Here is an 11,344-nt window from a genome sequence, read left to right on the forward strand (position 1 = left end):
ACAGCTGGTAGGGACTACAACAAGTTACTTCCCGGGTTTGTGACATCACAAACCCTGATAAACCCCGCCCTCGGGAAAAGGCAGCAAAGGGGGCAAGGCCATGCTGCACTGCTTTAGAGAAGAGGAAGAGAAAGATGTGCACGTAAAAATCTGTTCATATATGAATCGTGATTCTGTCTTCTAACGATTCTAATGGATTCACAAGTTTCAAAACCAATGTTCTAAAGCAGCGGTTATCAATCCTGTTCCTCGCGTCGCCCTGCTCTGCACATGCTCTGCATCTCTCTCTCTCTTTCTCTCTCTCTCATTCAGATCGTCAGATCAGCTCCCACAAACTGTTCCATTTATACACTTATTTTCACATAGCTATGAGAAGCGTTACGTTTTTTAAAAAACGAAGCATGAACACGTTAGACTGCACCCCATAAACACAATCAAGCCTAGAAAAAAAACAGTCAACCACCCCTTTAAGGTGTATTAACTTTCAACCATTGCTTCTATCCAAAGAAAATGAGTCCATAATCCATAATGACATACTACCATAACAAAATTAACAATTCGTCTAACTCTCGCATGCTCTTTAAAACATTTTCCTCACCAGCGCTTTGGAAATTTCACAACGGAAATTTATTTGACAATATATTATTATTATAATAAAACTGCCTTACAATATTACCAAAGACCAAAGAAAACCAAAAAAAATTACCAAAAAAAAAACTAACATTTGCTTTCTAATCTTTTTGTATTATATCGGTTTTCTTTTCATTTATTATGCAATTAACAAAAGCAAAAATACCTCTAACACTAGCTTGCTCTATTCTTTTTCTATTCTATCTGTTTTCTTTTTATTTACTATATTATTTAAAAAAACCTTGCTACGTGTACTGCGTTAAGCTAACTGAGACTTGTTATAGCACTTGTATATCATTGCTCTTTTGTTGATTTTGATTGCTTCCACTGTCCTCATTTGTAAGAGCTTTGGATAAAAGTGTCTGCTAAATGACTAAATGTAATGTAAATGTAAATGTAATGTTTCCTCCAGTGAAAAAGTCCACCGACATATTTGTGTAAATCTGTTTTCACTTACAAACCATGCTTGATTTGTGCATATTTCTCTCCTGATTCAGACGAGAGACTTTTTCACTGGAGAAAGCAATATTATGGATAGAGGACTTGTTTAGCCAGAAACAATGTTTTGAAGTTCAAAACATCTTAATGTTGGATTTGCTTATTACAAACACTTAGCTTTCACTTCACAAGATGTTAACTAATGGACTGGAGTCATGTGGATTACTTGTGGATTATTATAAGCTGTTTGGACTCTCATTCTGACGGCACCCATTCGCTGCAGAGGATCAATTGGTGAGCAAGTGATGTAATACTACATTTCTCCAAATTTGTTCTGATGAAGAAACAAACTCATCTACATCTTGGATGGCCTTAGGGTGAGTAAATTTTTAGCACATTTAAATTTTTGAGTCAACTATTACTTTAAGCACAAAAACAGTTTTGAAGATAGAAAGTCATTTAAAATGAGAGTGAGTAAATGATGATAGAATGCATATGATTGATCTCACCATGCGCATGTGTGGGTCGTGTGTGTTTGCAGCAGTGTCCAGCAGGTGGCAGTACTCAACTTCCTCACACAGTCTCTGCAGGGTGTTCAAGGGCTCATTGAGTTGGACGGGCATGGCAACTTTCGACAGGTCTTTACCAATGTTACTACACAGAATACTCCACAGATTCACGCTCTCGTTCATGCGTGTACTCGGCAAACGGTCTCGCCGCGTCACTGCACAGTTGTTGCCGTTACCTGAAGACACAAAAACACACATAAACCATTAACTATGGTTGTAAAGAAAGGTGACGCTTCATAAAGGTGAACTTGGACAGTGCCTTACTTAAAATCTCCTTTGCGACGCCGTTCTCATTCCTGCAAAACTCCACTGACGTGTTGTCACTCACATCACTGACATACGAATCATCATCGGATGCCTGGTCACAAAAAAATACAAAATATAATGATCAGTAAGAAATTCATGTGTTTTACCTTCTTCTTGATGAAAATTTTTTTTAATTTAAATTTTAAATCACAAAATCACTGACAGATGATTCAGGCAAATCTGCGATTTGACCACTTGGCCTCTCTGACCTCATTCTCAGACGAGCTCCCAGACAGCAGATACTCTTTAGCGTCAAAAAACTCTGACAGGGATTCTGGGATTGACCCTCGACTCTCACTGGACACCTGCTGCCGGAGAGGGCGTGATCCAACGAGGACTTCCTGATCGGTTGAGAACATTTGAGTCATAATTGGCTTTGTTGATTTTGGCCAATAACAACTGAGCATATAAACAAATTTGTTGCCTATACCTTCTCGCTGATACAATCCAATGTGTTCCTGACTCGGTCTCTTTCTGTGCAAAGTGAAGTGTACGCTGACCGAAGAGTGGAATGAACTAGTAGAAGAAAAGAAAGGGAGAAAAGTGAGAAAGAGGAAAGAGTATATGTCATTTCATCATACTCTTCTCAAAAATTCAGTAGCCGATAACCGTACAAGTAAAATTTCATGATTATCGATACCAGTTTCGATACTACAGCAAAACTAATGTTACTGAACATTATTCCTTTATTTTAAAACATAGTTATTAATATAAATATCCCATGCATGTGTGCATTCATACTCACCAGTGCCAGCGAGCCGACAGAACTCCTCCTGCATTCGAGAGGCTTCTGTTGGTGAGTCTGGACTATCCAGGCATGAATCTGGTGAAACAGGCTCTGAATATATCAAGTTCGGGTGAGATACGTGCAGATGGGAAGATGAAGCATCAGGATTTGACTAGAAAACAACAGATCAGAGTTAAAGTGAATGAGAGAGAGTGTGTGTGATGCAGTGTCTGGGTGTGTACAATGCAATTAGAAAAAGAGCTATTTTACCTGCTGTGTGTTTTTATTTTCCTTGCTATAATTCTTTGATCTCCATTTTTTGTGCCCTCGCTTCTCTTTTTTGGAGCCTTCAGTCTGGGGTCACACACACACACACACACACACACACATTTACGTACATTTTTGTCTAAATAATGAGCTATAGATAAAAACATTTCATAAATCTAACCAAACCCAAACAGTGTACACTTTTGCATTTTATTATTAAAAAATTATATTTATTTTATGAATGAATAGTTTAGGATTTATCTGGATGTCCCCTAATTAATGTTTAATCAGATTTAATAAACCTACCTACACAGACCAAACATAAACACATATTTAATCCATAGATACAATGAAATGCATGCAAACAGCCCTACCTGCAGTAAGTTAATGGCAGGTGCTGAGAACGTTCTGTGAAGAACTTCCATATTTTTCAGCAGCAAATTTAATTCCAGCAGCGCTGACTCACACTCTGACAGATCTAAAAATGTTACAGTGTTTAATTTTTCCTAGAGATGATCAGGAAAACAACTTCTCTAAAATGTTCTCTATGTAGTAGTTGCACAGTAATTTTGCCATGAATATTGCAGAATGATGCGTCAGTGCAGGTTTTTCCATCTACCTTTGCAGCACTTCTCCATGTCTTGAGAGTTTTGCCACCAGCTGTTCTTCAACAGGGCTGAAGGCAGCTTGGAGAGAAATGAACGCTGGTAAAAAAAGAGAAAAAATACAAAATGTGTTATCTGCGTATATTGCTGTGTGACTTTCTGTGTCACTTGGAAATAATAGGAAAGAGTTATAGTACCATTAAAAAAGTTTGTGGTCAGTAAGATATTTCAGTGTTTTTGAAAGAAGTCTCTTATGCTGACTAAGGCTGCATTTATTTGATCATAAATACAGTAAAAACAGTAATATTGTGAAATATTGTTGCAATTTAAAATAATGTTTTTCTATTTTAATATATTTTAAAAGGTAGCTGAATTTTAACATGCTGATTTGGTGCTCAAGAAACATTTCTTATTATCAATATTAAATACAGGTGTAATGCTTATTTTTTGTGGAAATTATGATACTTTTTGTTCAGGATTCTTTGATTAATAGAAAGTTCAAAAGAACTTTATTCAATTTATTTAAAAACATATACAGTATATATATGTTTTTGAAACAATGTTAAAGTCTTTATTATGACTTAAAAGTCTTACTGACTTACTCAATATTGTTGTTGTTATTAAGGGTGCACAATATGCAACCCAGTAATTGCACATAAATGTGCACATCAGTAATTATTAATTTTATTTGAATTAGTGTTCAGTCTAGCGACATGATATTGTGCGCAAATTCTTATTACTTTAAATTCAAACTCTTTTCTTATGCCAAGTACCATAAACAAGCTAATTTTCATACTGTACATCCAGATGTTTTGATTCAACAAATCATGTAAAATTCCAGATGTAAAACTTTATTGATGTTTTTAAAGGCACAGTATAAAAAAACAGTATAAAACACAATTATCAGCCATGACATATTTTAATAACTGAAGTAGTAAACTGTCAGTTTCAGGCAAAATTTCAGCATCTCTCGTTATTATTGTAACTTTCCTTACAGCTTTACATGTTCTTATCCTGTTTAATGGGATGTTGGGTCTAAAGGCTGACTTTATGACGACTGTATAAGGAGGGTAAATACTCGTCTGTTGGCGGTGGGGTCAGATTGCAGCGGTCGCTCGGGAGGCTCCATGGTGATCTCGTTCTGACGGAACGTTCGATGATGACGTAGTTGAGTCACCCACTCCTCAAACAGATCCCGAGTCTTTGCCTGTGAATGTCACCATAAATACAGCTAATGTGCATTCTCAAAATGAGACCATGTGTAGGTGAGCATGTGTTGTTTGAGTGTATGCCAATACCTTGAGGTGATAGATACTATCCTCTGTGTCCAGGTCGATGCACATTGACTTCTTCTTCATGGCCATGACAGAGAGACCAACATCAATGCGACCTCGTAACCTCCCCTTCTTCAGCTGAGGAATCAATCACACGGTAAGCGACAAAAGAGCATCACTGACAGGATTTAAGCAAGTTTACTCCACATAGGCCTTAAAGGACGTGTGTGTAGCATGTGGATGAGACTATGTTTTCACACTCACATCAGTCCCAGTCTTGGCATATGTAAGGATGCCCCTTTCAAGCAGGAAATATCTCTGTTAAACATAGACAGACAAGGAGAAAAGCATTTTTAGCACCCTTAGGTGTAATATATATTCAAATGACAATATCATGTGATCACCTTATGCCAGCCTTTCATTGGCCACTTCCTCTTTTTCAACAGCAAACCTTCCTGCTTCTCAGGCTTCTGAATATTTCCTGTCAATCCTTGCAAGTCCTCAACCAACTCCCAGCTGTCCTAAAGAATAAGAAGACAAAAGAGGTTTAACTTTTAAAAATCTGTGGAAGAAAGAACATGTACTTTTTTATAAGAGAGTTAAAAACTGCTGATGTAGATGTTGATTTAAAGCATACAGAGCAATTACAGCAATACCAACTGCATCAAACGACCATCATATCCACTGCTCTGGCAAAAAATAAAAAAAAATTGCACACTAGGGCCTGGGTTCATAGACGGGGCTTAGCCTAAGCCAGGATTAGGCCATAGTTCAATTAGGACATTTAAGTAATTTTTTATAAACATGCCATAAAAAAGCATTAGTGGTGTGCATCTTAAGACAAAACAAAGACACTGACATGTTTTAAGATCAGTCAGTGCAAGTTTCTTTCAGTTGAAACAGCTCAGATTTACATTTTAGTATAGGACTAGGCTTAAGCCTTGTCTGTGAATCCGGGGGTAGATGTTCTTTCGGTTGAAACAGCTCAGATTTACATTTTAGTATAGGACTAGGCTTAAGCCTTGTCTGTGAATCCGGGGGTAGATGTTTTAGCAAACATTAATTAAGTCCTCAGTAAATATCTGAAGTAGTTTGTCTTACCTGTCTGTTGTCTTCCGATGAGGAGTTACTCTCTTTTCGTTGTGTAAATGGTGTTATGGTTGGTGTGGCGGGTGATGTCTTGGGAGACAGCGGTGCAACTTGGTCTTCTGTACTCATCTTGCAATTAACTTATTGTGGAGACAAAAACAGGCAATACTCAATACAAAATTACAGTACCCGAATTACATAATATGGCCAGCAGAGGGCAACAGAGACAGGCAAGAACAAGTGTGAGCGAGGCTAAGAAAGTCAGGAAATGACAAGTAGAAACTAAAGTTATGACAAGAAATATCTGCTTTATCCTCTTTTTTTTTTCTAAAAAAAAAAAAATTTGAAGGAATAAAAAGGAAATAAAAGAAATAAAAAGAAAAAATTATAAACTACAACAATGCATAAGACCAGTATGAAACGTTCATATTCCCAGGCAATCTGATACAGGCTCTAATTTTTTATTTCAATAAACTTGTTATCCAGATAATATTTTAATCATTTATTTTGATTTGTAAAATGTTAAAAACTATTATTTAAATGTCACAAACATAATTTTTATCCAAAGTAAATGGGTAGTCAAACATGAAAATATATAGCTTACTTGATACTTTAGGTCCTTGGCTCCAAAAAGTTTGAAAAACCCTGGCATAAAGAAACAAATGTCATTTATCAGGTTTGTTTTTATTTGAAGACACTATTTTCTCCCTCACTTGAGCTCCGTATGTGTGTGTGTGTGTGTGTGTGTGTGTGTGCGTGGTGTTTGGAACGCATTGTTTTGACTGCACGGGCACTTCCTAAACATGGCACACACTGTTCTTGTGCCACTATCCTTTTTTTTTTCTTTCAGTGGACCATGCAATATGTTCAAACTCACATTCCTATACACACACACACTCTCCCACATGTATGCATTTGTTTAAGAGCAAAAACAGCTGATGTTTCTCTCTCTCTCTATTTGAACATAACATTTTAATTTTAATCACATTAAAGGGTCATAAACATGTTTTTTTAATATGATAATGTACAAATATATCTGCATATGATACAAAACTATTACAGTGCTCATCTACATTAGCAGTATGTCATGATTATTCATGCGTGGCCTTTTTGCAATGACGAACTTGAAAGTGAGTTGAAATCATTCTGAAACAAGAGTTTGTTTGCATGGTGCAAAAAAAAAAGTGCTGCATGGTTTCTCCCACAAAAAAAGAAACAGGCTTTCAATCAATAACCAAAACTTTTAAAATCTTGCATCCAACATTTTTATGGAAGGGTTTCTAGATTTATGGATGTCAGGTGATTCATTCATCCACTTTGAGCACATTTAACAGATCAGATATATATACTTGTGCATCAGTGTGACAGCATAACAGTCTCAAAAGTTATTAAAAATGTAAAAGCTTATTCACATAGAGTTTTGATGCTCATTCATGTATTTTTTATGTACAGTATAAATGAAAGTGGCATAAAGGCATAAATGGCCTAAAGCATTTGTGAGAGGTTTTGATTCCGATACCTCCAAAAATGAACCTGACTGGACCACAGTTTTTGGAGGGTTTCATGACGCTTTAAAGGGGTCATATGATGTTATTTTAAAGATTGTGTATTTGGTGTAACAGAATATGTTGACATGCTTTAATGTTCAAAAAACACATTTTTCAAATTCATTATTGTAGTTCCTCTATGCCCCGCCTCTCTCAAACGTGTAGTTTTCTACAAAGCCCCTCCTTCCGACAAGCACAGTCTGCTCTGATTGGCCAGCTGACCCAGTGCATTGTGATTGGCCGAACACCACAAGCACACGTCGGAAATGTAACGCCCCTTTCCATAATCGCGAGCTTCAGCTTTCAACATAAATGTAAAGACAGTAAATAATATCCTTAGTTTTACCATCAGTTCAAGCCCGAAAGGGGAACAGAGTCACGTGACAGACACAGTGATGATGCTCGTATGTATTGGCAGTACACAAGCCGCAATTAAGAAAGCTGACTCCACTGTGATGTGACCCTGTCTCTTTCTCACGCACACACACACACAATGCAATACTCTACACGGCGCAAAACTCCACATTTGAACAGTCAATAGCAAATACTTAAACTATTAAGAAAACATACTTACAGTAGCTGATTCAGAATAAGCGCCAAATTGTCATAGCAAAGTTGGAATTGACCCATTTTTTTTTTTAAATAGCCTTTGCACAGCCAGCCTTGTAGGCTACTCTCCTAGGTTCACAAAACTGTCGTCCATAAAATGCGTTGCACAAATTCGAACATCTGGGTTGTGCTGTTCTGTTGTAAATAAATCTTAACCAATGATTCCTCATTGCATCTACTTTCGGAAGGCCAAATAAAGTGCTTTTGCTTTCGCACAGAAACACACAGTGTCTCCCTAGCATGGCTGCATCAACACTACTGCGGTTCCTGAAACCATGCCTTCTTTCTTTGCATGAACATTTGGGCGGCATTACTCAAATATTTCCACACTCATCTCAAATCGCATCATATGACCCCTTTAATTTGACATCACAAACCCAAACTGTAGAACTTATAAAGTCTAAATGTGAAAATATGACCTGCCATGTGAGAGACGTTTGCAATTTTTACAAACAGGTCTGTTCCATGCAACCAAAATATCCCACTCAAACAACCTGCAAACTACTTCATAGTGACCACAAACCTCTAAAAATGACTTTACCATCCACACCTACACCCATACATACACTGAAAAATCTTTAGGATAAAGCAATAAAGAGGGAGTATGCGGATAGGAGAGAGAGACAGAGTGAGAGAACGACACCAAAGACTACTAATGGTCAGGTCATTCTCATGATGAGTCACCAGGGCAAATTTGTGGTGAATAGACAGACCGCACACACAAAAGCTCCTCTTGTATATGTGAGCCACTCTAGCCTTGGGATAAACATGTTGTTATTCCACACATACACTCACAGTATGTTTCTGAGTATTCAAGGGCATTCACTTGCTCGCTTCTTTTTAAATTTATGTGTGTTTGAGAATTTGTATGTAAATACCGTTAACTCCAGCTCAACGTTACTGAACTCAAAGTCTGCTTTTTGTTTAGTTTGCAGAGCCAGACTTGTCTAAAGCTGGACTGAGGTGTATGTAGACGAGTATGCTTGCATGTCTGAAAACATGGTGGTGTTTAGGGAAAAATGAATTCCTGTGGTTTTGCATCTCCACGACATTTGTACACACTACAAACATTTCAGCCGGATTTGCACTGCATGCAAAGTTGATATATACTTAAGGTTATTTACATTTCTTCTAATCAGTGGAAATGTGTTGCTAAATCTTTTATGATAAACTCATAAAATCAAGACTCTCCCAAAATAGGTTAAGTTTCCTTGTGCAATTATAAGCTCCCACGGTCTCTTTTCAAGGGAGAGTCAGGAAGACATGCAAATAAAAAAAGGCAGTGTTTTCCTTTAACCCTTTTCTTTCCTATTATAATGCTGAGAACAGATTCAAAAGACAGTCACAGAACACAAATACTACAGCGATAGTAGAGTTAGCCATGATGCAAAGCGGGGTAAAATTACTGTAATGCACAGCCAGTCTTCAGTGTCACATGATCCTTCAAAAATCATTTGAATTCCTTTGTATATGGGACTTTGTATAGGTGTTATTATATGGCTTTTAAGTTGGAGGAAAAAAGTTTTTTTTCTTTCTTTAATTCAGTTTTTTTTCTTAATCTCCTAAAAGTCTAAAATACTCTAACTTTCTGACATGTATATTTACCCCTCTCTCTCTCTAGAATCAAATTACATTTCTGAGCCAGAACTATCCATTTAATAAAGCTTGTCAGTCCCTGATCCCTGTTAGAGTGGTAAACATTGCATGTGTGGCATTGAAAACAGGTTCTCTTGTCTGATGAGAGTGAGAAACCTATAATGTAAACATAGGAGAAGAGAACACCAACACAATATGGTCAGAGTTAGTTGTAGGGCCAAACAATGCAAAACCATCAACGGAAACTGACATTTTCCATACTGACTTTTATGGTGTGTATTGTGTAAAGCATAGAATGTGGGTGTAAGTACTAATGTACACACACACACACACAAATATGCACAAAATATGAGGACTGGCCCTTTACAATACATGTCAATAATTAACTCTACGTAAATTAGTCATTACAGTAAATGGTCTGTAGGTTGAGGGCTGTACAGTCAAGTCAAGTCAAGTCAAGTCAAGTCAAGTTTATTTGTACAGCGCTTTTCACAATACAGTGGGACCAAGGGCAAGGAAGCATATTGAAGATACAGTTATGACAAATACAAACTCATTTTAATGATTCCTCATTAGATGGGCAAGATAGATTAAAAGGAATAAAGTTGTTAGAGTTGAATAATGAACAGCTTATTGTGGGTGAGGGTCAAATGAAAAGTGCAGATGACAAAGTCAGTGACTTCATGAGGGAAAAACCAACACTGTAAAAAAAAAAAACTGACATTTACGGTAAAATACCAGCAGCTGTGGTTGCTAAAACTTTACCCAAAAAAAATATGGTAGCCACATTTTGGGTTTTACAGACTTAACTTAAATTCACAGTAAAAAAAACGTACTTTTGACGACCACTATCGTCAAAGATGATTGACAATTAGCATACAGTTTGGATTGGCGGTATGGTTCCGTTCTGGGCAAGAACTCCCTGCGCATCCATGCAGCCTAGCATGGATGAGAGCAGGGAGAGCAGCAATAACCCCCCCAGGGTAAACAGAACAGGACCAACATAAATGTATGCAGATATCGCTAAAGTTCAATAATGTTATGTACACATTTTAGAATTAGTCTGATTCAAAGGAGAATCAGAAGGCTGAATCCTGACTGACAGAGGAGAAGTTGGGGTTGGAGAAGGGTAATTAGCTATTGAGCAATGCGAAAACTGCTGATACTACTGCGGGACCTTATATATGAATGCTTAGATAGGTGTCGTATTCCCATAGGTTGATGGGGATCAGCTGAGAGTCAGCTGATGCGAGCTTGACTAACGTGACCTGCCAGAACTAACGCTACGCTTGATTTCATTATCTGATATAACGTTAATATAAGAACCGACTGAAGTACTAATATCTGTTTTGTACCATACACTGATAACTACCAAAAACAGGTGGTAATGAGAAAGTCACATGATGAACCAAAGCTCATCACAAGCAGCTTTTCCACAAGCTGAGGAGGTAAATTTTTATATGTGACCCTGGACCACAAAACCAGTCTTAAGTCGCTGGGGTATATTTGTAGCAATAGCCAAAAATACATTGTATGGGTCAAAATTATTGATTTTTCTTTTATGCCAAAAATCATTAGGATATTAAGTAAATATCCTGTTCCATGAAGATATGTTGTAAATCTCCTACTGTAAATATATCAAAACTTAATTTTTGATTAGTAATGTGCATTGCTAAGAACTTCATTT

At 37.1% G+C, this 11,344-nt stretch overlaps 1 protein-coding gene across 4 annotated transcripts in view; it reads right to left on the reverse strand.

Moving 5' to 3' along the window:
- Positions 1-11,344, reverse strand: part of LOC107688339 (oxysterol-binding protein-related protein 3-like) — a 19,466-nt gene that overhangs the window by 5,507 nt on the left and 2,615 nt on the right. For 3 of the 4 annotated variants that reach the window (XM_016485975.1, XM_016485977.1, XM_016485978.1), the window contains exons 2-14: positions 5,918-6,049; positions 5,221-5,337; positions 5,081-5,134; positions 4,841-4,954; positions 4,621-4,749; positions 3,557-3,641; positions 3,312-3,415; positions 2,941-3,024; positions 2,689-2,842; positions 2,374-2,459; positions 2,153-2,284; positions 1,902-1,995; positions 1,578-1,813 (exon numbers count right to left, since the gene is read on the reverse strand). In XM_016485975.1, coding sequence (XP_016341461.1) covers positions 1,578-1,813; positions 1,902-1,995; positions 2,153-2,284; positions 2,374-2,459; positions 2,689-2,842; positions 2,941-3,024; positions 3,312-3,415; positions 3,557-3,641; positions 4,621-4,749; positions 4,841-4,954; positions 5,081-5,134; positions 5,221-5,337; positions 5,918-6,034 — 1,506 coding nt within the window. In that variant the 5' untranslated portion in view covers positions 6,035-6,049. Of the gene's footprint in view, positions 1-1,577; positions 1,814-1,901; positions 1,996-2,152; positions 2,285-2,373; positions 2,460-2,688; positions 2,843-2,940; positions 3,025-3,311; positions 3,416-3,556; positions 3,642-4,620; positions 4,750-4,840; positions 4,955-5,080; positions 5,135-5,220; positions 5,338-5,917; positions 6,050-6,509; positions 6,551-11,344 lie in introns of all 4 variants that reach the window. The other variant, XM_016485976.1, reaches the window with a different exon arrangement.

The sequence above is a fragment of the Sinocyclocheilus anshuiensis genome, unplaced genomic scaffold (assembly GCF_001515605.1).
Source record: "Sinocyclocheilus anshuiensis isolate Anshui unplaced genomic scaffold, SAMN03320099.WGS_v1.1 scaffold209, whole genome shotgun sequence".
In the NCBI taxonomy this organism is placed as follows: Eukaryota; Metazoa; Chordata; class Actinopteri; order Cypriniformes; family Cyprinidae; genus Sinocyclocheilus; species Sinocyclocheilus anshuiensis.